We start from the raw sequence: 25,426 nt of genomic DNA, 5'->3' as shown, positions 1-25,426 counted from the left end.
CAAATCGGGTTTTCCCGCCGAAACCGGCAAATCGAATTTTTCCGCCGAAACCGGCAAATCGAGTTTTCCCGCCAAAACCGGCAAATCGAATTTTTCCGCCGAAACCGGCAAATCGAGTTTTCCCGCCAAAACCGGCAAATCGAATTTTTCCGCCGAAACCGGCAAATCGAGTTTTCCCGCCAAAACCGGCAAATCGAATTTTTCCGCCGAAACCGGCAAATCGGGTTTTCCCGCCAAAACTGCAAAATCGAGTTTTTCCGCCGAAACCGCAAAATCGAGTTTTTTCGCCAAAACTAAAACCGCAATATCGAATTTTCCCTACAAAACCGGCAAATCGAGTTTTTCCGCCAAAACCGTGAAATCGGCAAATCAGGTTTTCCAGAAAAACTTAATTTTACGTTTTCACGGGAAAATTCGATTTTGAGGTTTTGGCGAAAAACTCGATTTTGATTTTTTGGTTGGAAAACTCGATTTCGAAGTTTTGACGAAAAACTCGATTTTGCGTTTTTGGAAGGAAAACTCGATTTTGTTGTTTTAGTTGAAAACTCGATTTTGCGGTTTCGACGGAAAATTTCGTTGTTCAGTTTTTGGTAAGAAAACTCGACTCTAAGTTTTTTTTGATGAAAAACATTATTAAATATTGTATAATAGTTGTGTGAATCAAAATAAAAGGGTTAGAATGAGAGTGTAGTTGTTATGTGTGATCCCTTGCAACTCCATCTTCTTGCAGAGATGTAACACGAGATCATACTGTTTCGTTCTGGCAATGCCACTAAACAGTCTACTGAAATCAACGAGAGTAGGAAGAGGATGACGACACCTAACCATGGATTCAAAGAGATCAACAGCATCTTCTTTCTTGATACCAACGAGTCCACTTCTTAATCTCTCTTTGTAAGAAACTGTGCCATTACTGAGAACAGAGAAGGCGGAAAATAATGCGATTCTCTGAGGCTGAACCAATGTGAAAGCTTTACGATGAAGAGGAATCAATCTTCTTATCATCCTTCCTTTTCTTAGGGCACGAGCTTTCCTTTCTCTGCGTCGATCTTTGGAGGAGAGAGACAACAGAAAACCCGGTTCGATTAATATATCAAAAACCGGTTCAATTTTGTTTTTTTTCATTCGCAGGGAAAGGAAACTACTGATTTGGTCATCTAACAACCAATCAGAGGTTTGGTTCGGTTTATATCAGTTCAAAAAACGGATTTAAATCAAACCATACCGATATTATATAGACACAGAAAGTATGTTCAAGGGGCTAATTAATAACTGATTAACATCTCTTTAAACCGCCACAAATTTAGTATTTACACAATCGTTGTGGGAATCATCAACTTCAAGCACTAGGATTTGCTGGATATATACTAAGCAAGCAAACCTGTAAAGAATCAGCAAGAAAATTAAGTTTCATCAACACAAACAATTATTCCAGAAAAACAAATTACGACATGTCATAGACAACACAAGAACATTCATCATATCAATGGTTTATTGACGAATTCTGAAGCTTCCTTACATATTAGGCATATACAGATTTTCAAATATCACTCTTTATAATAAAGGATCTGTTTTGGCAACCTCTTAAGCTTCCTTCTTTTCCTTTCACAGTTTCACGTGAAGAAAAAGCGAATTCTTCATAACAAACTTGATCAAACAATAAGCTTCCATTTTTTTTAATTCTTAATTAAGCTTGTACTTTTCATGCCTCGTTTGTGTGTGTGTATGCTATCGAGTGGTGAATTAGGTTGCTTTACTTAATTTCCATCACATATTTGCTTCACTTTCACCACGCTAAGGTTGAATTTATCCTTTTTATCATATAATAATTAGGTTGTATAAACCCTATACAACACATCATATAACTTGCTTTACTTTCCATCTTCGATGAATAAATAGCAAGTAAACCTTGTTTGTTTTTAAAAAAATAAAAAGGAAAATAATATTAAAATATAAAATCTAACTAAAAATATTTTAAGCAATAAATAAATAAAAATAATTAATGACAGTTATATATAATTTTTAGTTCACTAAAGTTAATAAGTGACCTTGATAAGAGTTAATGTGAATATAATACATAATAAGTGATTTTAAAAATAATATTATAGAGATATATTTTGAATTATCTATTTTATATCCTTGAGTTTCGCAGTTTTGTGATTTGTTTTGTTGTGTCTCATCAATATATTTCAGATATATTTTTATATTCTTCTATGATGATCCCAAAATAAAATAAAAAATAAATTCAAAATAATTATTTGATTAAGATTTTCTTATAACAGTAAAATTAGGATGCAAATAGCTTTGCCTAAACTGCATATGTTTTTTTTCTTTCAAATCACCGACAAATCCTAAACCTCTTAAATCATCTTTCATGTAACATCATGGCATCTCAGAAGATCGAAGGGTGAACTACATTTCACGCTTACCAGACTTTGATCTTCAGTTCAGAATCAACATGGTTCTATATAAAATAACATTTAAGATAAACACTAAAATGTAATAGGAAGCAAAATTCGGTCAAAGAAAAATTTTAGTCCCTTATAGAAGCTAACTAACTTTGTAGTTTATACTAGTATATCTTTTGTGTTGCCATCATCATTAAATCTACAACTTGAATATAATAATATGAAATGCTTAACATTCTAAAACAAAATGATATACGTGAAAATGAAGCTATCAACTCAGTACAATAAGTCTAAGAGTTGTGTCACTAATTTAAGTTTTTTTGTGTTGTATGCGCAGAGTCAATTGCTAAACAATGAGTGGTAGGACGTCATGCTATCACCATTATGTTATTACGATTGAATTTTTCACAACTCCTTCATCACATCACTTAATACAATAAAGTGCAGATTATTGATGTGACTATAAGTTGTAACTGTAAACACAAAACATGAATTCTTAATTGTTAATAGAAAAATAATAAAGTGTGTAATCATGAAATTGTCTCTTATTATTAAAAGGTTTTAGCACAAAAGTAAGTGTTTCAACTTTGTAGCAAGTGTTTTAATTTTGTAAATAATTTTAAATACAACATCATCAAGACATAAAATTTTGAGTTGTGGTATCAAGATTTGTAGATAAGTAAGCAAAGAAAAAAACTACTAGAGCAATGCCATTAATCACACATTCTTACCACCAAGAAGGGGCAATAAGCATGGATTTACAAAAGAGCAAACATGAATGTGGGATGAAAAATAATGAATTTCTGACTGTGTGGGGTCTTACTTTCTTCCCTTTTCACAATACAACGCTTTGCAGAGCTTCTCCACTTCAATGCTTTCATGGCCCATCAAACTGAATAGCTTGAATGTCCATATAACTTCTATCTGATTATATAGCATGTTACTCTGTATCAGACTGAATAGCTTTGTATTTATCATTTGGAGTATATGATATATGTCATATATAATAGGTAAATCAAGGGACTTCTATAATTATATGAATTGTATATGTTATATGCATACTAGACTTTCGACCGGTTCCATATTAACCAAATAGAGAATGTTTTCTATTATGTTCTTGGGCAAACATAACATTTTTCTTATAGATTGCTGAATTTTTTTCACTTCTAGTTATACCTAATGGCATTAGAAAACGCCATTTCCATTAAAAATAAAATAACATCAAGAAACTATAGTTAGATGAGCATGGCGACAAAAAAAAAACAACATAAAATTGGGGACAAGACTCGAGAGATAAGAGTGAAAGTCTGTGAATTTTTGTCATCTGTTTCACACTAAACCCTGAACTGAGTAAACAAAGCCGCTCGTTCTTCGAGACAAAACACACTACTACTATCTCACTCTCTCTCTTCCAACTGGTTCCCTCTTTCTTTCTCACTCTTCACTTTCCCTTTTAATCAGGAAAAGCTCTGTTTTTCTTTCTCCTTTCTGTGTTTTTTTCTTCCACATTACCTTAAAATCTTCCGTTTATCTGAAGTTTTCTTGTAAACAAACAGTCTAATCCAAGTTCAAGGGGGTTTCCCAACTTCACTTCAGTGGAGGCTAAAGTCATGACCTTTACAAGAAGACAGGTGTTCCTTGTTCTCTCTGTTTTAGCTTTGACAATGCCGTTCTCGGCTGGAGTCACCAATCTACGAGATGGTAACAATCTCTCTCTTCTCCTGTCTGCAAGTTTCCACTTTTTGTTTTGCTTTGTCTGTTTATATTTTGGTTTACTGAACTGAACACACTAGGCCTTGAGTTCTGTTTAGTGAAAGTGACTTGCATCACTGTTAGGGTATACATTAGTTTTTCTGTAAGGCTTTAGATTGGAAGATTCTATTGATCTGAGTCCAGACTAAAAAAACCCTAAAGTTGACACATAAGTTCTTGTTAGGGTTTAGTTCAAGAGTACTACTCTTTGATTTTTAATATTTTTTTGGAAAATTGATTTGTGATGGGGTTTGTTTGCTGTTAAACATCTTTGCAGTTTCGGCGATTAATAATTTGTATATTACTTTGGGAGCACCATCACTATCACACTGGCTTGCCTTTGGAGGAGACCCTTGTGGAGAAAAGTGGCAAGGTGTTGTCTGTGATTCCTCAAACATCACAGAAATGTACACTCTCTCAACTCTTACTATGGTTTGCTTAAGACCCACCAAAGAAAAAAGCTTTAGTCAAGTCCTGACCAGTGTGATTATTGTTGTTGGCTTGCAGAAGGATACCTGACATGAAGGTGGGTGGAGGCTTAAGTGACACCTTGGCTGATTTTTCATCAATCCAAGTGATGTAAGCAAAGCTTCTTTCTTGTTTTGTTTCATCTTCATGTTTAATTTGATTTTTTTTTCATAATACTCTTTCTCTCTTCCTTCAACTGAATGTGCAGGGACTTCAGTAACAATCATATCTCAGGGACAATTCCACAGGCTTTGCCTTCTACCATCCGCAACCTGTATGGCAACACTTGTGATTCAACCGTTTAAGCAATTAAAAGACACTGACTCTTGTATGTGATTCATTTCGCTTGTTTCAGATCTCTCTCCAGCAACCGCTTCACTGGGAACATTCCCTTTACATTGTCCTTCTTATCCGACTTGTCAGAATTGTAAGTCTTCTGTTTCTTGCACCTGCCATTCTTTATCCTCGGCTTAAGGCAAAACTCTTTCTTTTCCCTTCAGGTCATTGGGAAACAATCTTTTATCAGGAGAGATACCAGATTACTTTCAGCAGTTATCAAAGCTGACAAAACTGTATGATTTCTCCTTTTTTTCTTTCTCTCTTCCCAGGTCTTTCACTTACACGTTTTAGTTTCTAATGCAGGGACTTATCCTCTAACGTACTGGAGGGGCGTTTACCTCCCTCCATGGGAGACTTAGCGGCTCTCAAGATCCTGTAAGTTGGAATATGAAACCTTAAATACATATTGTTACCATTGCTTCTATATCTAATGTGGTTGGACTTGCAGGTATCTACAGGACAACAAGCTCATCGGAACACTTGATGTTATAGAGGATCTTTTCTTAACCGATTTGTAATCTTCTCTTCTTTGTTTTTGACTCTAACCATAAAGCCAAGTTCAGTAACTTACTATAGTTTATGATTATCTTTTTTTGGTTCAGGAATGTAGCAAACAACTTATTCTCAGGACCTATACCGCCAAATCTATTAAAAGTTCCCCATTTCAAGTAAGTATACTTACTGAATCTGTTTTTGTTTGTTTCTTCAGCCACTCAAAGTTTTATCTTCATTATAACTGCAGAAAAGATGGAACTCCATTCAATACATCAATTATAACACCGCCTCCGCCTGCTGTTGTTCCTCCTCCTCCTACTACTACTACTCACCGTTCTCCTCCTCCTGTTACTCATATCCCTCCTGGTTCCACTGTTCCCCCTGCTCCCTTTGCTCCTTTTGTTCCACTCCAACCACAACCACCACCACCATCACCACCTTTAGTTTGGTCACCACCTTCTGATAATGGAGGAGGAGGAGATCCCTGGAACTCTGTGTCAGGTCAACCTACCTTGCAAATCTCACCTCCTTCAGGTTCAGCGTCAGGAAAGTTCTGGTCCACGCAGAGAATCATTCTAGTCATCTGCTCAGTAGCCGTTATAGTTCTTGTATCCGGGCTATGTGTTACACTTTGGAGATGTTGCAGAAACAAGAAGTATAACCGTTATGTCCCTCAAGCTCGTAAAGATTACCAACGACCATACTTTAACAAACCTCCATCTCAACCAACCACCCCCTTTATGGGAAAAGGTACGCTGATTCTTTTCCTTCCATGAAACAAAACTTGAGTGTTGGCTCATTGGCTTTCTTTTGTATTACAGTTTCTCGTGAGCCTATGGTTAAACCTTACGATGGATATGGAGCCGGAGACAGATTATACGGCTACCCTACGCCACCAAGGGCTGAAGAGAGCCGGAGAGCGATTCCTCCTACTTCATATTACAATGTTAATGTTTCACAAAAACCGCTACAACAACCACCGAGGCGTTTCCAGTCCAATGATGCAGCTGCTACCAAGAGAACTGCTCATTTTCCTCCAGGCTTGAATACTTCATCTTCCGCTACAGTTTTCACTGTTTCCTCACTTCAGCAATACACAAACAGCTTCTCAGAAGAGCATATTATCGGTGAAGGGTCGCTTGGTAATGTATACAAAGCCGTGTTTCCTCATGGAAAGGTGTGACAATGTCCCCTCTTATTGTGCACTCTTATTAAAATCTTTTTATGTTATAAAAAATCTCTGTGTGATAATGTAGTTTCTTGCGGTGAGGAAGCTGAGCAATACAATCAACAGAACGCAGAGTGACGGTGACTTCCTCAATCTAGTCTCAAACGTTTTGAAACTGAAACGAGGGAACATACTTGAGTTTCTTGGTTACTGTAATGAGTATGGTCAAAGGCTGCTTGTGTATGAGTACTGTCCTAATGGTTCGCTTCAAGACGCACTTCATTTGGACCGTAAATTGAATAAGAAGCTCACTTGGAATGTGCGTATGAATATCGCGTTAGGAGCTGCCAAGGCACTGCAGTAAGTAAACAAACCTCAACCAATCTATGTTAAGAACATGTACATGGTCTTAGACTCTTAGTGTTTGGTTTCAGGTTTCTTCATGAGGTATGTCAACCACCTGTTGTACACCAGAACTTCAAGTCTTCCAAGGTTCTACTTGATGGAAAGCTCTCAGTACGCGTTGCAGACAGCGGTTTGGCTTATATGTTACCACCACGTCCAACGAGCCAGGTAATAACGTAATTTTGAAGATCCCAAATCCTGGCATATTTGATAGTTTGATTGTAAAATGTACAGATGGCGGGTTATGCGGCACCTGAGATTGAGTATGGAAGCTACACTTGTCAAAGCGATGTGTATAGCCTTGGGGTTGTCATGTTAGAACTGCTAACTGGAAGCAGACCATTTGACAGGTTATAGCTAACTCTAAAGAAACAAATAAAAGATTATGACACTGAAGAGAGCAATGTCTCACTTTATTTTTGTGCAGGACAAGACGGAGGGATCAGACACTAGCTCAATGGGCTATGCCACGGCTTCATGACATAGATGCGTTGACAAGAATGGCTGATCCGTCGTTACATGGAGCATATTCAGTGAAATCTTTGTCACGTTTTGCAGATATCATATCACGTTCTCTCCAGGTAAATTTTTTTTTTACCATACTACTAGGTGAGAAAGCAATGTCAAGCAACAGTTTTTGACATACCCATTTTGACTTGTTTTATAATTTATAGATGGAACCAGGATTCAGACCGTCTGTATCAGAAATTGTCCAAGATCTTCAACGTATGATCTAAGATAATCTACAGCCTTTTAAGACTTCGACGCAGAATATATGTTTTATTGTTCAGATTCTTGTTTTATTGGGCATCATCAACACATCCTTTTGATGAATGTAACATATGATGTAACATTATTCTTGTATTGGTTATAATGTCAAACATGTCTTAATTACTGAAATAATTGATGTTTTTTTGTATTTTATGATACGAAAGAAGGTGGTTGATTAGGACACAGGAGGGCCCGTTCTTGTGCACGAAAGGTATAAGCACCAAACATGGCAAGCACTTATAAAATCATGTTGTTGTGCTCATGCTCCAAAGAAAAAAAAGAAGAAATTGTATAACAACCAGATTAATCAATTTCTACCTAATAAAAGTTCAGATGAATAGAATATACGCAAATGTTACAGATCATACCAAATAGAAGCTTAACTGTGATCTTTACTAAAATAACCCTATTAGTATTAGACCAACCCCAAGTTTAGTTAGTGTTTGATTGGTTTTTCATATTTATTTACTTACATTTACAATATGATATATTTTTCTGATGTGAACATAATATTTAGCGTTTAAATCCAACCAAAAAGAACTAAAAACATTAATAACAATTTGTTTGCGTAGTCAAACTTCAAACGAACGATTAAACCAATACATATGACCAAATAGTTTATAATCAATCTAATCCGAATTTGTCATTTGTAGATTGGATCGTTTTCTTTGGTTATAAGAAAAAAAAAATCAAATGTTTGAGATGGTATGACGTTCAATTTTGAATTAAGGCCCCTACACATATTCAAATCGAATTAGTTGATGATTACCTTCTTAAGAAATTTAATCAAATTGCGATCGACGTCATACACAATACGAATACGACAAAGAAAGGGTATTTTCGTCAGAAATATTTACGATGAGAAAACTGGAATCACGGCCCAATGCTCTGAAGTTTTCAATGTTTTTTTTTGTATCTGACATCATAAAATAAAGCAAATAATACGAACGAGAATATTTGTTTAAAAAAAAAATAATGAAAAAGACAGAATCTGAAAAGGTGGGAAGAAAAGTTCATAGCTCTTTTTTGGTTATGACTCGTCTCTGTTCTTTTTTTTCTTCTGTTTCGTTCGTTGGTACCACTCTTTGAATCTCTCGTTTCTTTTCAAGTACTTCTTGTTTCTCCGGATAAACTCTAACTCCATTGAGTATTAAACTCTTGTCATGTCATATGACATTTAAAGATCTTTGAGAAATTTGGTGTAGTGACGACTACATTTTGAAAATTTCTCTGTTTATTTCCCATCTCCGACTTTTAATTACGGGAAGCTGGAGATTGATTCGGTTTAAGCTTCATATGATACGAGACTGAAACAGAGTTGCAACAATGGCGAAGCGTGGATACAAGCTGCGTATCCTTATTACATTATTCTCTGCTTGGAAACTTAATCTCAATTACAAAGTAACAAAATTTCTCTTAATATATATCTATTTATTTTCACCCCTAGCATTTATAATTTTTTTTTTTTTGTAAACTTAGTAATTAGAATTTTGCAGTGATTATTTCTATAAATGCAGCTTTAGGGGTTTATCTACATTATGTTCTCTTTTTGGTTATCTGTTATTAACAATCTTGATAAGTTTTTTTGGGATTTTCCATGATACAACAAGAGACATTGTTTATTTGTATTTTCTCTGTTTGTCTGGATATATGATTTGTTCTTTGTGTTATAACTTGACTAAATCTGTAAAAAAAAAAAAAGAGGAGTTCCTGGCACATTCAGCAAATGTGAATTGTCTAAGTATCGGAAAGAAGACATCACGTCTCCTTCTAACCGGAGGAGATGACTGCAAGGTCAACCTCTGGTCAATCGGCAAATCTACCTCTCTAACGGTCCGTCTCACATTCATCTCTTACTACTTTTTGCTCTTTGGTAGCAGAGTAATGCAACTTTCTTGCCTGTGTTGTGTGCAGAGTCTTTGTGGACATACAAGCCCTATTGACTCAGTAACTTTCAACACAGAAGAAGCTTTGGTCCTCGCTGGAGCTTCTTCTGGTGTGATTAAGCTCTGGAATCTACAAGAAGCAAAGGGTAGGCTTTTTACAAATTTTTAAAGTTTCAGATGGTGAGGTCTTGTTTTTTTTTCCTAACTCTTGCTCTTTGAAGTGTAGTGGTTCGAGGTTTTACTGGACATATATCAAACTGTTCTGCTCTTGAGTTTCATCCGTTTGGTCAATACCTTGCGTCCGGATCTAGTGACGCAAATCTAAAGATTTGGGATATCAGAAAGAAAGGATGCATCCAAACATACAAAGGTCACACTCGTGGCATTAGTACTGTCAAATTCACTCCTGATGGGCGTTGGTTAGTGTCTGGTGGACTTGACAACGTTGTAAAGGTAAGAGCAAAAGTATCACTAAAGTGGAGCTTCTGCATTGTTTTTTTATCTTCTTAGTAAATGTATACTTTGTTTTATCCATTAGATTTGGGATATAACTGCTGGAAAGCTACTGCATGAGTTTAAGTTTCATGATGGACCTATTCGTTCCCTAGACTTCCACCCTCTTGAGTTTCTCCTAGCCACTGGTGAGTTTTTTTGTCTCATTTTAGGGGATAATTGTTACCAGCTTGTGGTCCTCTTATTTCATTTACTACTCCCTTCACTCTTCAGGTTCTGCAGACAGGACAGTGAAGTTCTGGGATTTAGAAACGTTTGAATTGATTGGATCTACTAGACCAGAGGTATCTGAGTTTGTGAAATTTTGTTCTACTAGATTTTATCTCTGTTGACTTATAACATTACTTGTTGTGGAGATATTTGTGTGAAAGAAAACCTCATAGATTGACAATATCAGATATATCTTTGATAGTGATAGTGCTAACTAGATCCTTTAAGAAAAATGGTAATATAGTTCCTTTGAAATAGAATAACAGGCAGCTGATGAAGTGCTAATCTAGATTTGGATTAACTTTGTAATATGTAACAAAACTTATCTTCTTCCTGGCATGTGGTGTCCCTTGTCTCACAGGCCACTGGAGTTCGCTCAATTGCTTTTCATCCAGATGGACAATCCCTTTTCTGTGGATTGGATGATGGCTTGAAGGTTTTTTATATTGTCTTTGTGATTAACTATACAGCTTAGATGTTATCCAGAGTCAAAACGTTCATGGATTATAACGCAGGTTTATTCATGGGAACCAGTGATATGCCGGGATAGTGTTGATATGGGATGGTCAACCCTTGGTGACATGTGCATCAACGAAAACAAGTTCGTTGGCTGTTCATATTACCGAAACTCTGTTGGGATTTGGGTCTCAGATATATCGGTACTTATTACACTTGTCCATAAGTTCTTTGGAAAAATGGTTCTTGAACATTTTGAAACTGTTTGTGCTTATTTGCTCCAGAAACTTGAGCCGTATGGAGCTGGATCTGAGGATGAGAATGAATGCATGGTGAAAAGATTCAGTGCCTTGGATGAGCAGGCTTCTGAGAGAATGAAGAGTGGCTCAAGGGGGAGTTCATCCCCGGACTATGAGACAAAAGAGATAAAGAACATATACGTTGACTGTGAGTAAAACTGTCTTGATCAGTCTTCTGTGTGCTTGGTCTGATATGAACCTCTCTTCTTTTTGAAGCCATAGGTGGAAATTTAAAAGCGGCTATTAGGAAGAGCGAGAAGCAGAATGCAAATGACAAGTCTTCCAGGACCAGGATGCATAGTGTTGTGGATAGTGATAGTGGGGAAGAATCTTCTCACTCAAGAAGTGAATCTGTCGCTTCCTCAAAAACTAGTCCGGGAATGATGCTAAGACCAGCTCATGTTAGAAAGACTCTAGCAAAGTTTGAAGAATCAGCGTCTGTTCATTCTGGAACTCGGAAGAAAAGCTCACAGGATGTTGAAGAGGAGACACAAACTCGAAATGCTGAAGACTCAACCATCAAGGGGATTATGTACAAGTTTGAAAAAGCTTTATCATCCGAACCACCAACTGATGAAGCAACTCGTAGGTTTCATGTTCTCTTTAGTTACATTAAAACTTTAGCTTTAAGATATTTAATTTATCGTTTTAAAATATCTGCAATCTTGCCTCAGGTATGCTGCATAAGCCACCTCGTGTACAGAGGTCATCCTATAACAACAACTACAATGAGTCAAGACGAGCAATGTCTGTTGATTCTGGAACTTTGAACGACAGCAAAGGTGGAATGGAGTACTCAGGAGACTTGCCGGCAAGTAGAATCTTATGCAACGAGGATATAAATAGCCAGCACATTGTCACCAAAACTGAAAGAGTTGTTTCACCAGAAAAGCCTGGTGATGAACAGACAAGTAAGTTCTTGATTTAAAATCAAAACTATAAAGAAAGCTTTCTTACTAGTTAGTTATTGTTTCCTTAAACATTTCTATGTTTTCAGTAAAAGTTGTCTCCGGGAGGACACGCTCGTTGGTGGAGAGGTTTGAGAGAGGAGAAAAAATTACTCATACCGAAGAAGCAGATAATACTAATGCAGTGGAGCAAGATACGCATAAGACGTCAAGACAGACAGGTGAAACTCCTGTAGTAGTATCTACACGGCGAGCTAGAAGTACTCCAGCTCGAGTGATGCCTATAGTACTCAACCGAGATAGTAACATAAAATCTGATGAGTCTCCTTCAACACAACCAGCTAGGACTTCTTCAGTTCCAGTGATACTCAACCAGTCTACCAATGATGAGCCTTCTGTAACATTAACACAATCTAGAACCTCTCCAGCCCGGACATTGCCTTTGACACTCAATCAGGCAACACATATTGTTATGTCAAGAAGACCACGTAGGACTTCCTCAGCTCGAGTAAGGCCTATGTCACTTAGTCAGGCAGTGAGAATGACATCCCATGAGTGTTCTGTAACATCAACGCGTCCAGATAGGACTTCTCCTCCCCGTGTAATGCCCACAAAACTCAATCAAACTGATGATATGGCATCGGATACATCTCATATCACATCCAGGCGCCGAACTAGTCCAACTCAGATGCTAGCTACACCCACTGAGATTGATAATCTGGTTGATATGGCTCAGGATGAGACACATGTATCGTCACAAACTGATAGTGACATCACTGAGAATCTAATGCAAACTCATGAGGAGTTCTTAAGCACTCTTCAATCTAGATTGACAAAGTTACAAGTAAAGCATTCTTGTCTCTGTTCATTTCTCTGGGTGCTATTTTATTATAGTGATTGATTTTTTTCACAAACATGCAGATTGTTAGGCATTTTTGGGAACGTAGTGATGTTAAAGGGGCAATAGGGGCTTTGAGAAAGTTGACAGATCAGTCTGTGAGTATCTCAGATTCTTAGTAGACTACCTTATTTTATTTGATGGTGAGATGTTTAGATTAGCTAACTCGTAGATACTGGGACAGGTTCAAGCAGATGTGATCAGTATTCTAACAGACAAGATAGAGATTCTTACATTGGATATGTTCTCTCAATTGGTCCCTGTCCTTACAAGCTTATTGGGTAGCAGGACAGAAAGGTAAATAAAGATCATATTGTATTTCCACCTTAGCCAAGTTGTTTTAGCTTTTGATAAACTCAACTCAAGTTTATGATTGAGGGAAGAAATAAATTTTTATAAACAGTCTTTGTGCTTTATCTGATGTCATGTTTAAGTTGAGATTGTTAAATGATTGTTCAGGCCTGTTAATGTGTCCTTGGACATGCTCTTGAAGCTTGTAGCAGTGTTCGGTACAGTTATACGGTCAACTGTCTCAGCTCCAAGGATAGTCGGCGTTGATCTTCATGCGGATGAAAGGTACTCGAGTTCATGACACTCTCTTGAACCTCAGTTACTTTAATACTTTGCTCTTCATATACCAAGAGAAGTAAAAGGAATCACAATGCAGGATACAAATCTGCCAAGTTTGTTCTGCGGGACTGCACAAGATTCAAAGGATTCTTCCAATTCTCGCAAGGTAAAAACATCATAAGCATCTTGGTTTCTTCATCTTCCTAATGAATCTAACTGTTGATGTTTTTAGAATCGGATTATCTTCTTATTGCTCTTGTTTTTTTTTGGGCTCTCTCTTCTTACGTGTGAATACAGAAGAGGCGGTCTAATAACAAGAAAGGCTCAAGAACTAAACCTTGTTCTTCAACAAACATAGCCACATGCAAAGCAAACAATGATCATGGAGCTGCTCTGCAAGTTCTTGTTAACTGTAAATTGCAAAGAAGCGCCTTGTGTCTCACCGAACTTTTTTTAATATCTGCGGATTCATATATATTAGTGAGAAAGGAAATATTTAAATCTCTAGAACTAATTTGGTATATGGTTGTAAATCAAATCATATAATTGGCCTGAGTAGCTTCAATTCTTGATTTGTTTGTTGTCATCGGTTCTCCATCAAGCGTTGCATTTAATGATTTTACTAAGCTAAAACTCATTCAAACCTTGATAAACATCTACACAAAATTTAGTTTCATGAAAAGACTGGCTTTTAGTTCGTCTAAGCATTGTTGTTTTCAGGATAGCCTGCAACTTCTTATATCCTTAGATTGGGTTCTTTGTTTATGGGTTTCTTGATCGTGTAATAAAACACTTGGTAGCTAGAACCTGAAGTAGCTGTGTAGAGGTCATCAATTGAATTCTGGATCATAGGGCTTAGTAAACACCACCTGCACTCAACATGTAAGGCCATAGCATGCAATTGTATTTTGGCTGTCGTGATTCATATTGGTTTGTGCTTCATCTAGAACAACTCTTAACCATGCAACTTCAGGATCAGAAGTGGATTAGCGCGTCTGACTTCGGATCAGAAGGTCGTGGGTCCGACTCCCATTATCGTGGTCATGCACAAATATAAATATTTAAAAATACAAAAACATAACAATGATTAGCAGTTTACTTTTTAGTTTATAAGTTTTAATTTTTTATAATTTATATGCATGACAAATAAAAGTAAAAATATTTATACCTGCATCTGATTATGCTTATAATCATTTGATTGGTTCAATTATTTTTAGATATATTATTGCATCTATTCTTCTAAATTATACTATAATTATTCGTATTCTAAATAGGCCAAAATAAGATTAATTTTATTTGTTTCTTTTATTATCTTGTATAATATATTTTTATAAAATTACGTGTAATTTGATATATGTTATTTTATAAAAAAAATAAGGAAGTATAGTCTATTTTTTTTTTTTTGTAAAAGGCTTTCATTTAAAATTTAAAACAAAGTACAAGATGTGATTTGTTAGATCACATAGTTTGAGAAAGTTTGATACATGAAGTAGACAGAGCAAGAGCTATATATAAGTAAGAAAACTTAGTACAACTCTTAAGCTTGACCAAACTAGGTAGGATATTATTGCGCTTGATAGGAACCTCGGCCTCTACGGCCTCATTTTCCTCTGCCACGAACTGTCATCCATCCCATATCTTGGTATTTTTGTGTCGGTTTGATCAACCGACCTCCTCTTGTCATGCTTCTAAATTCATCCATTTGTTCAGTAATATGAAAATTACTCTCCATATTACTTATTTCTTGGATTGACTCGGTTGAAAGAGGGGTCATTTTTAAAGGATCATTTTCTCAGAGTGTTGTATCCTCATTCATGATAATTTCTGATGGAGCATCGTCCATAACTTGTAAAGAAGTGTGAGCAGATGATGTACCTGCTAGTGTAGAAGAATAGGTAACCTTTGCATCCGGAAGTGATTTATAAGTAGCAGAGCTATCCTTGTGAGGAAGAGCTACCCGAGGAGACACAGAGTCAGTAGTTGCTGGTGAAGAATTAATGTCCGTTGAGGACGCTCCTGGCTTCCCGAATTGAAAGGGAACATGTTGAAGTGTAAGGACAGTTTGTTGAGGACCAAGCTCTTGTCCTAGAATCTGATCTACTGCTAGATTAGGCAGCTCACTTATGATGTTTTTGGCCTTGATACTCTCTTTTGGCACCTTAGGAGTGACACAATTCTGCTGGACATTAGAATCAGTATTATCCAAGAAGGAGTCTATAGCAACCACTGGGATATCCACATCCTTGTGTTCAGATCTTTTTTCATTTGTTGGTGGAATCTTGTCTTCCTTTAGTAAACACCTCTTCGCTTTGTGACCTAGACTCCCACATCTTTCACAAGTTGATGGAATCCAAGAGTAGATCACATCAACTAAAAATATGTTACCAAGCTTATCGTCCAAAGCAATCTGTTTGGGGAAACTCTTGTCGAGCTCTATTTCCACCAAGATCTTAGCCTCTCCAATATTTAAGGGATCAAGTCTTGGCTTATGCGTAAGCATGGGCTCACCTAGACCTGAAGCAATGTGCGAGATTCCAAGTCTAGAGTAGCAGCTGGTTGGGATATTTTGTAGGGTCACCCAAGCTGGAACAGTGGAGATTTCAGGAATTTTTAAAGAGCCTTCGGAGTTCCAAGGAGCCACAAACATTAAGCAGTCGTCTACATGCCAGACGCAACGCTGAATAATCCACTGTCTTGTCTCTTTGTGTGGAACATGGAAAAGGTAAGAGGATTCTCCTAGTTTCCGACTAACAATTTTACAGCTTCTACCCGAGAGTCGGTTTACAACAGCATGTGTAAGACCACCCGAGGGAGCAGAACAACGATGAAATTGCCCAATCACTTATTCTCCTACGTTCTCAGGGCCAAGTTGAAGTACCTTAGTTGGAATGATGATCTCAGGAGTGCCATCAAGTCTGAAAGTTGGTCTTGAAGCACGATACAAGTTCCTTGTAGCCGGGTTCATCCTTGCAGCCCATGGAAAGCGGAGTGAGCCATCTTCCTTCAGTTCTGGAGGCGGCAATTTTGTAACGGGAAGGTTCGGTGGAGAAGGTACTTTCAGCGAAGATTTATTCTTCGTAAGGTTGATACTTTTCTCCAGCGAAGGCCAGAATTTCTCAATCTGGCTCTGCACCAGCTGTGGATCATAGCTGCAAGGCGTTGATGGCTCAGGTGGTGTACAAGGAGGAGGGAACTTTAGAACAAGCGGCTTTGTCCACGCTCCCATCGAAGGTACGAATAGTACTGGTTCTTCTTCCATGGTCTCTTCGGTTTGTGAGGAACATCTAGTTGTGTTTGAGGAGTCTCAGGAGGCTGACTCTCTTTTCGTTCCTGGTCGGAGTTTGCAAAGAGCCCGTAGTCACAATTAGAGGGCAGAGGAACTGTGGTCGACAAAGGAGCAATAGAATCATGGCTGTTGTAATTGTTAGGCAACGGAAGAGTCATGGTTGTTGTTGCGGGGAGGCGGCGAATCTTTCTTTTCGAAAGGAGGTATCTCTGGAAGATCCATGGAAATTCAATGAGAGATAGATTGGATGAGTGAAGCACACAGATTTAGGATTGGATTTGATCCACCGTAGCAGAGATCAGCGGCTTAGAGGCGGAGCCGCCGTGAAAGGTGAACGGATCGTCGCGAATCGCCTTTTTTTTTTCTTTTTTTTTCTTCTTCTTCTAAATTCTTTTTGAACATAACCAGTAATCGCTTGAAATCTCATGCACACATATGAATATTTACAAAAGAACTAAATAATAAGAAGATATTAATGTTTTGTTTTTACTTGTTCATTAGTTTTGACTTATTTGTAGTTTATATGCATACAATTTAATAGAAGACTATTCTAATAAATATTAATAACCTTGTCGTATTTATACCTCTAATTTTTATTATAGATTTGGATTGATTTATTACAAAGTATATTGATTTTGCATGTATAACTCTGAAATGAACCACAACTGTTTATTTTGTTTTAATTAGCCTAAATGCGGATTAATTTTTATTGTATTAGTTTGGTTCTTATTTGTAGATTTGAAAATAAATATTTTTGAATATTTTTTTATAATTTATCATATGTTATTTTGAAAGAAAATTGAAAAGATGAAGTGGTCACCAATATGAAATTGTATAAGAAAATCTTTTAAAAGCTCATGGAAGAATATAAATATTTACAAAATAACTAAATCATAATAGTTGATTATACTTCCGTTTTCATTTATTTATAAAGTCTAAGTCATTTTGTAACTTATTTATGAAAGAAAAAAAAATATTGTTTTCACAAACACTAAATATAAAATTGGGATTGCTTTAGTTATTTAATATTGGAGTATATTGGATTACATCAATTCTTTTAAACTGGGTCACCATTGTTTTTTGGTTCTAACGATGCTAAATAAAATTAATTTGTAATTTTGTTTAGTTTAATTTTTCTTGAATTTTTAAATATACTTTTTGAAAATTTAATAAAATCTGATATATGTTTTTAGGATGAAATTAAGAAAATATAGAAGCTTTGACGAATTCAAAATTGCATAAGCAAATTCAAACTGTTAATATTTTAAAAATTCATTGATCAATTACTGTTTCAGATCATCATTATATCTTTCAAAGTTTGATTCTATCCATTTGGTCATATCAATGAGGATATTAGTTTAATTTCAATCTAACATTTTTTTGAAATGTTTATTGGGTTGTTTTTATATGATTTTAGATGATTGGTTTATGCCATTTAAAATACCAAAAATATATCTATGGTAAAATATTATATATTTTTTTAACTCAATATCACATTTTGAATTTGGTTTTAAGTTAATCATAAGATAGAAACATATCTTTTGAAAATATTTTATTAGATAATAGGTTTAAGTACTTTCCACAGATCTCTGAATATAAGAGAAAGAGCAATCTTCTTTAGAAAGCACCATTCGCTTCACAAATCTGTGTACAACTAGAGATTTTGTGTGATACCAACATATCTATCCGGTAAGTCTCTATAGAATCAACTCATTAACATGGAAAACACTGATCAAAATGCCATTCTATCGACATATCCAAGACCAAAAGAATAAAAATTAAGAAAATAAACATAAATAGATACTTATTTAGAAAGAGAAGATTGTTTATTAAATTAACTACCTCAATTGCAAGATTTTCAGTGGATTGTGTTTTAGGTACTTGTAAAGTTAGATTCTTGAATTCTTTTTCAAATAGAATGTTATCTCTCGATTTCTTAAACACAGGTTCACCCTGAGAACTCATTTACATACATGTCTGCAAAGAGGTTACAATACTTCTTAATCGAATTTTTGTAGCATATGATCCAACTAGAAGCTTTTAATAGAGAGACATCACATATCAAAATCTATTTAGTAATAAAGAAAATGTTTTTTAAAAAGTGATGAGAAAACAGTTATAACTTTGTAAGCATAGATTCTAATGACAAAGTAGTCCACATCATTGAATTATGTATAGTAAATTGATGCAAAAGTTTATCTCTTGTCTCTATAAAGATCACTCCATCTCTGAGAAAGTCAGCTTATTTTTATTTAGATGTATAATTAATATCTTGACCAACATCTAGAAATAGTGAAAAACTCTTTGTTAACAGCCCAAAAGATCTAATCTGTCAGAACATGCTTGAATTGTTCTTCGTAGCAAAATTGCTATGTACACAGGTTTGTGTGTTCATAACATAATCTCAAGAGTTAGTCGAGTGTCGTTTTTTTTATGTTTCAACACAGCGTAACTAACTTAACTTCGTTTGAGATTTTGATAAGATCATCTCCTCTTCCCGTGAGAGCCTCATCGACATAAAAAAAAAAAAAAAGATTGTTTTACATGGAGAGGGAGAGATTAGTCAATTCAATTGATGCGATCATTTCGTGAGGTACTCAATCGCTCACTGTAATTATAGTTGTGATTTAAAATTGATGAAAATCTTGTAGAGATTTTTGATTGGATCGATTGTACATAAAAGTGTTGTAATTTCCTTTATGTTTAATGGAAAATTAATTTCCTTTTTCCAATTCCTATAGCTTGATCCGGATGCTCAGCTCGTGTGTATGTAATACTATTTATTTTTATAAAGCTCGTGTGTATATATATTCATTATGCATAATGGTTGTGGCCTGTGGGTATTATTGAATCAATGATAGGGTTTTCGGTTTAGTAGCCTTGCATTCAGGATGCCTCTTAACTCTTTTGGAATCAGAAATCTTATAATCATACTCTCTGAATTGGTTTTCTACCTTTCCTTCAGATTTTCTTCTTTTTTGCTCTAAAAAAAAAAACTTAAAACATTTCAACTAAATAATCTAATAATAGTATATAAAACAATCATACGATGAAACTAACATATGATTTAATCCTGAACACATATACAAATAACTAGCCCCGCAGGCATTAGGTGTCAAATGGAAATAGCTACTAAGAAAAGAATGTCCAATCAGTCTTATGGAATTTTATAAATGACCAAATAGTTTCCTAATCAAATGTTTAGGTGATCATGGTCCGGTTTCGGTTCAAGTGGCAGCAACATCAGCATGGTTATCACTAAAAATCCGGTTTAGTACCATGGCTAGTCTAAGTCCTCCCTGAACAATTCTCTTCATCACTATTGGCATCCTTGTATCGAAATACTCCTCTGCAAAAACGTATTATAGGGGAATCAGTTTTTTTTCTTTATAAAAAGTCTCAATGTTATTCAAATCAACAAACTAAATTTTTTAATCCATTAAATCATGTCTTAACAATAAATCTAATCAATGCCGCCGTTAGTTATACTTATAAGCCTGAAGTTAAGACTTCCCCTTGTATTACAAACTTACAACGCCAATTTGCATACTTAGTCTGAAACGACTACTCTAACATCTCAAACTTTGTTTAGTCTTTTGAATCTTAAGATAATAAAGCATACATAAGTTGTTTGGAGGACATTTGTCAAATGATATTTGTCAAATATACCATATTGTCAAAGTGTATTTGACAATCAGAATCGAGGGTATTCGGTTCAGTTGTTAAAATAAAAACTCAAAACTGAATTCATACTAGTCAACTCGGTTGGTTAAATTTATTTGATTCGGTTTGTAATTAAACTATTTTGTTTCGTATGAGATTAAAAAAAAAGTACACGATGACCTGATAGTGTTACACCTGACTTCACGCCTTCATATCCATATTTACAAGCTAACTCTATACTCTCAGAAGCATACCTACAAATACATTTTCAGTTTATTCATTTCAAGCTATTGAACCGGTTTTCAACCCAAACAATTTAAAACTTACGTGTGTGGACAAGCGAGAAGATCTTTGCATTCTGTCCACGAAGATATATCGTCTTTCCATAATCCCTAATATTTTATGATAAACCGTTTATATGTATAAGTCACCGGTTACAAAACGATTACAAATGAAAATCCTTGTAGAATATAGTGAATGGTGTATTACATTGGTGATGTTCTTCTCAAGATCTTCTTGGAGAAGATCCAAGTCCTTGTCGTAGTATTCTTTTAGAGCCGTGAGAATGATCTCCCTGTCCCATACCTTTACATTTCTTTTTTTTCATTTAGTAATCAATTTTGATCGTAATGAAGTTCTTCAAAGTTGTAAAAGTATATAAAAAACTTACATGATGTAAATTTGATTTGTGTCTGTACCAGCGTAATTTTATCGTGTTTCCTCCTTCATCGCTTGTGAATCCGACATGCATCGGCTTTTAAAAGAATTATATATAAATATGTTAAGCAGTAACAAGCTAGTTAGAATTCAATATCTGACAACAACAAATATACAATAACTATATAATGTGGAATCGGGAGGAATAATAAACCTGATGAATATCTCCCACAAAATGAGACAAGAACAAAAGGGCTTCGGTCATGTTATCTGTGAGATTAAACAAGATTATAATCAGTTACAAATAATTTTAAAAATCCTTTATAGGAAATTAAGTGAAAAACACATCAAAACGAATATTTGGAGGAATACAAAAGACCACATACATCGAGGATCAGATATTCCTTCGCTGTAATGCTGAAGCTGAGACGTGAAATTTTGTATTGCTCCGTCCACACACATATCCTTTAACCCATGTTGATCATGACAATCCCCTATTAATTATTTATGGTATTAAAATCATTTTTCACATTTGTTAACTACGGCTCAAGAATGATAGAACCGGAAGTAAAAGAGATTTCGGTTTATGGCTTACTGTCGTATTCGTAAGAGCAGGCTTGGTCAGGAGTGTCGATGTAATGGAGAGGGCTGGTCCAACGGTACTTATACCAATATCGAATCTGGTCAGGCCACACACACAATACCGATAAATCTCCTTTCACGTAATCCGGTAATAAATTCTTGACGGCATGTGCCGGTCCTGCTTCTAAAAGATTCTGTTCACACCACATAAACGCCATTAGTGGTGTGACTTTGTAAGAATTGCCAAATAGAATCTTTAAATTTGATATGGCTCAATATCCCATTAGTCTTAATTACTTGTATGCATAACCATCTATATAAGATATTAGAGCGGGTGACTAGTAAAAAACTAAAAATGAGGAACTTTCCGGTTTTTAATTACAATAATTATTATGTCAATCATACTTTAAATTTTACTATAGGTATGTTTAATACAGTTATCAAAATCATTATTGTTTATAATTAGAATTCGGGTCCATGGATTCATTTAATACACTACTACAGAAAATTTGATGGAGTCTAATTCCAGTGTTCAAGCAGCCGTTGCCTAAATGTTCTCACCTGCTTGTAGAACTTCATAGCAATATCATTTTTCAGCAATATTAGTTTAATCGTATACGATCTAAGATCTAAATTTATAGTTTGAAGTGATCATAAATGTTAAGGCTAATTATATTTGCTTCGGTAACTTGTTTAATATTTCACTATTTGGATAAGTGTATATATATATATGGTGGCAACTAATATTTATTTAATTATTAGCTCTACTATTTTAGATTATCCGGTCCAAAATGACTGACAAAAGGTTAGACAATTACTAGAGTACTTGATTCCAATACACATAGATCATCAACTTACTTGAGCAATCCGGCATGTAAGAATATGACCTTCTTTACTCCAACCTTGGACAGGAGTAACGGAACACAAAACCGCTACACCAAATACAAGAACCAACGCCGTAGATGATCTAAAAGCCGATGCCATGTCTTAATTAACCTTTGAATCTTGTGTAGAATGATGTCTTCTTGTATAAGAGTGTCTTTTATGTATTCTCTTTCTTACAACAACTTCATAGAATTTTGCAAGCAAAACACACATAGACATTATATATATAGAGACAAGAATGGGAGTACAAGTTAGGTTTTTCTGGTCTGAGCGGTTACGTCACCTACAAGTAACATATGCGATGTTGAGTTTGTGTGCAAGCAAGATATTTCGAGTCTCATACGTTCTTCTCGTAAAGTTGACAAAAGGAACACGATATATAAAATTAAAACAAAGAGTCGTTATCTTATTGATTAAAAGCATATTCCTCAATTGTAACAGAATCTTCCCTGCGTGACATATACAACTTATTATGTAAACAAACAGCGACTACATATACTCGCATTGAATATTTGACTCAGATTGAAACAGCAGCATATTTTGATTTTTTCGATACCTCATCAAAACCTTACCAAAACCAAGTCTTGGACGAAGAAAGATGCATAAAGCAGAATATTGGACCTTTAATTGGGCTCTAAGCTCGGCCCATTACTAGGGTAATAACGTCGTTTTAAAAAATGAGATAATTTCCTAATTTGGTTAAGAAAAAGTTATGCCATTAACTTATTTTAGACAATTACCAAAACTGCATGCGAACAAAATAAACCTCCCAACAAAACCTCCTCGCATCTTCCTCGTACTCAGGCAGAGAGGAGGACGAGGGTGATGATCATCATTCAAAAGCACTAAAAAGAAAAAATCACAAGAAAATAATAATTGTACAAAACTAAAAAAATAGTAAAAAAATGAATGACTTATTCTCAAATTCATTCAAGAGGAACCGGGCTCAATTTGGCGATGTTGAAGCAGGTCAAGAAACGATGAACCTCGATAAATTCTTCGAGGATGTCGAGAATGTGAAGGATGACATGAAAGGAATCGAGACTCTTTATAAGAAGCTTCAAGACTCTAACGAAGAATGCAAGACGGTTCACAATGCCAAGAAGGTGAAGGAGCTACGAGCTAAGATGGATGGAGACGTAGGTCAGGTCCTTAAGAGGGTCAAAATGATTAAGCAGAAGCTCGAAGCCCTAGAGAAAGCTAACGCTAATAGCCGTAATGTCCCTGGTTGTGGGCCCGGTTCATCTACGGATAGGACTCGGTCGTCTGTGGTTAGCGGTCTCGGGAAGAAGCTCAAGGACTTGATGGATAGTTTCCAGGGTCTACGCGCAAGAATGAACGATGAGTATAAAGAAACCGTAGAGCGCAGGTCTTGCCTTTTTTATGTTTCTTGTATCGCAAGCTATTGCTATTTTTGTGTTCCAAGGATATATGACTATGTTGGAATCTGCGCAGGTATTTTACAATAACGGGAGAACAAGCTGACGAGCAAACAATAGATAACTTGATTGCAAGCGGTGAGAGTGAAAATTTTCTCCAAAAAGCGATTCAAGAGCAAGGAAGAGGTCAGATCATGGACACTATATCTGAGATCCAAGAAAGGCATGATGCAGTGAAGGAGATTGAGAAGAATCTACTCGAGTTGCACCAAGTTTTCTTGGACATGGCGGCTCTAGTGGAAGCGCAAGGGCAGCAACTGAATAATATAGAGAGTCATGTGGCAAAGGCAAGTTCGTTTGTGAGAAGAGGGACTGATCAGCTCCAAGATGCTAGGGAGTACCAAAAGAGCTCGAGGAAATGGACTTGTTACGCCATTATTCTCTTTATCGTTGTTTTTATCCTTCTTCTTATTCCTGCTTTACCCCATATTATGCTCATGTTGAAGTGAAGTGGCTAGAGAGCTTGATCTTGATTGTCACAATATCTCTTCCCCTATTCATTCTTTTTTTTTTGGCTTTATGGGATCGATGGAGAATAGTTAGAGTATGGTAACAACCATGAAAAGAAATTTGTAGAAAATGTTTTGAAACACCGGTTTGTTATCACATTCTTTTTAATGCAATACTGAGTTTTGGATGTGTTATCCTCCATCTTTAGTGTTTGATGTGGCAATGTTATGTATTAGGGTTTCTATATAATTAAAAAAAACAAGGGAAACAAATCACTTCCCTTAGTTTTCTTTTGATGGAAGCTAAACTTAAGTAACCTATAACAGAAATTTTTTTTTGAAAAAACAGGACACTAAAATGTGAAAATTATTTAGGACTTAGTGAAATGCCTTTTTGATTATACACCAAGCAGTCAAGCATTACCTTGCGAGTAGCCATAGTGATGAATTTTTTTAACTATTTTTATTTATTTATTTGTATATAACGTATCTCTGTGTGCGCATATATGTACGCATTATTGTTTTCCCCCCTTGTAAGTATTCTTAGTCTTTTTTTTTTTTTTTTTTTGAACAACTATTCTTAGTCTCCTAAGACCACCCTTATCGCGGTCTCTAATTCCATGTATCTAGGGTATTTAGGTTTAAAAAAATTGGCTAATTAACCAAGAGACGTAGCTTAATGAAGACGCGGAAGAGACGAGTTTCATGGGGCGTGTGTCATTCATTCAACATCACTCTCTCTCACAACCGCCTCGTCTTCTCTCTTTCTCTCGAGGCGACTCCGAGGCGATACGCTTGCTCTCCGCGACGATGATATCTCGGTCTCGATTTGGTTGAATATATATGGCATAAATTTGGACGTGATGAAGACAACAACTGAGCTTAGATGATTCTTTCAAATAATTCTCGTTTATTTTAG

General features: G+C 35.8%; 5 protein-coding genes and 1 pseudogene across 6 annotated transcripts; 3 read left to right on the top strand and 3 right to left on the bottom strand.

Moving 5' to 3' along the window:
* Window positions 1-1,005, bottom strand: part of LOC106311105 — a 4,819-nt pseudogene extending 3,814 nt beyond the window's left edge.
* Window positions 1,006-3,791: 2,786 nt separating this feature from the next.
* Window positions 3,792-7,916, top strand: LOC106309449 (protein STRUBBELIG). The gene is made up of 16 exons (XM_013746472.1): window positions 3,792-4,109; window positions 4,438-4,567; window positions 4,668-4,739; window positions 4,837-4,902; window positions 4,984-5,055; window positions 5,129-5,200; window positions 5,271-5,342; window positions 5,416-5,481; window positions 5,570-5,635; window positions 5,710-6,212; window positions 6,284-6,639; window positions 6,719-6,990; window positions 7,065-7,203; window positions 7,270-7,385; window positions 7,463-7,616; window positions 7,710-7,916. The coding sequence occupies exons 1-16, from the start codon at window positions 4,019-4,021 to the stop codon at window positions 7,770-7,772; spliced, it is 2,310 nt and encodes a 769-aa protein (XP_013601926.1). The 5' UTR covers window positions 3,792-4,018; the 3' UTR covers window positions 7,773-7,916.
* Window positions 7,917-8,818: 902 nt separating this feature from the next.
* On the top strand, window positions 8,819-14,071 carry LOC106309446 (katanin p80 WD40 repeat-containing subunit B1 homolog). Of its 2 annotated transcripts, none has more exons than XM_013746470.1 (17): window positions 8,819-9,157; window positions 9,509-9,639; window positions 9,721-9,838; window positions 9,919-10,145; window positions 10,231-10,333; window positions 10,419-10,489; window positions 10,777-10,851; window positions 10,931-11,074; window positions 11,156-11,318; window positions 11,393-11,755; window positions 11,845-12,081; window positions 12,168-12,922; window positions 13,000-13,074; window positions 13,161-13,273; window positions 13,436-13,552; window positions 13,644-13,712; window positions 13,844-14,071. In XM_013746470.1, exons 1-17 carry the CDS (start codon window positions 9,133-9,135, stop codon window positions 13,902-13,904), a joined length of 2,847 nt encoding a protein of 948 aa, XP_013601924.1. In that variant the 5' UTR covers window positions 8,819-9,132; the 3' UTR covers window positions 13,905-14,071. The 2 variants fall into 2 exon arrangements, with proteins under 2 accessions (XP_013601924.1, XP_013601923.1); XM_013746469.1 differs by having other exon boundaries at window positions 11,387-11,755.
* Window positions 14,072-15,338: 1,267 nt separating this feature from the next.
* LOC106309365 lies at window positions 15,339-16,193 on the bottom strand. Its single transcript, XM_013746396.1, has one exon. The coding sequence runs from the start codon at window positions 16,191-16,193 to the stop codon at window positions 15,339-15,341; it is 855 nt and encodes a 284-aa protein (XP_013601850.1).
* A 3,651-nt stretch (window positions 16,194-19,844) lies between these two features.
* On the bottom strand, window positions 19,845-22,815 carry LOC106309452 (endonuclease 1-like). The gene is made up of 9 exons (XM_013746476.1): window positions 22,593-22,815; window positions 21,748-21,928; window positions 21,539-21,646; window positions 21,367-21,422; window positions 21,166-21,249; window positions 20,985-21,080; window positions 20,823-20,887; window positions 20,676-20,749; window positions 19,845-20,181 (listed from the first exon to the last, which is right to left on the bottom strand). The coding sequence occupies exons 1-9, from the start codon at window positions 22,716-22,718 to the stop codon at window positions 20,060-20,062; spliced, it is 912 nt and encodes a 303-aa protein (XP_013601930.1). The 5' UTR covers window positions 22,719-22,815; the 3' UTR covers window positions 19,845-20,059.
* A 599-nt stretch (window positions 22,816-23,414) lies between these two features.
* LOC106309453 (syntaxin-125) lies at window positions 23,415-24,648 on the top strand. The gene is made up of 2 exons (XM_013746477.1): window positions 23,415-23,988; window positions 24,075-24,648. The coding sequence occupies exons 1-2, from the start codon at window positions 23,525-23,527 to the stop codon at window positions 24,505-24,507; spliced, it is 897 nt and encodes a 298-aa protein (XP_013601931.1). The 5' UTR covers window positions 23,415-23,524; the 3' UTR covers window positions 24,508-24,648.
* The last annotated feature ends 778 nt before the right edge of the window (window positions 24,649-25,426 follow it).

This window comes from Brassica oleracea, chromosome C8 (genome assembly GCF_000695525.1).
Source record: "Brassica oleracea var. oleracea cultivar TO1000 chromosome C8, BOL, whole genome shotgun sequence".
Classification (NCBI taxonomy): domain Eukaryota; kingdom Viridiplantae; phylum Streptophyta; class Magnoliopsida; order Brassicales; family Brassicaceae; genus Brassica; species Brassica oleracea.
The sequence above is the reverse complement of the archived record's forward strand: the minus strand, read 5'-3'. Positions and strand labels throughout refer to the sequence as shown.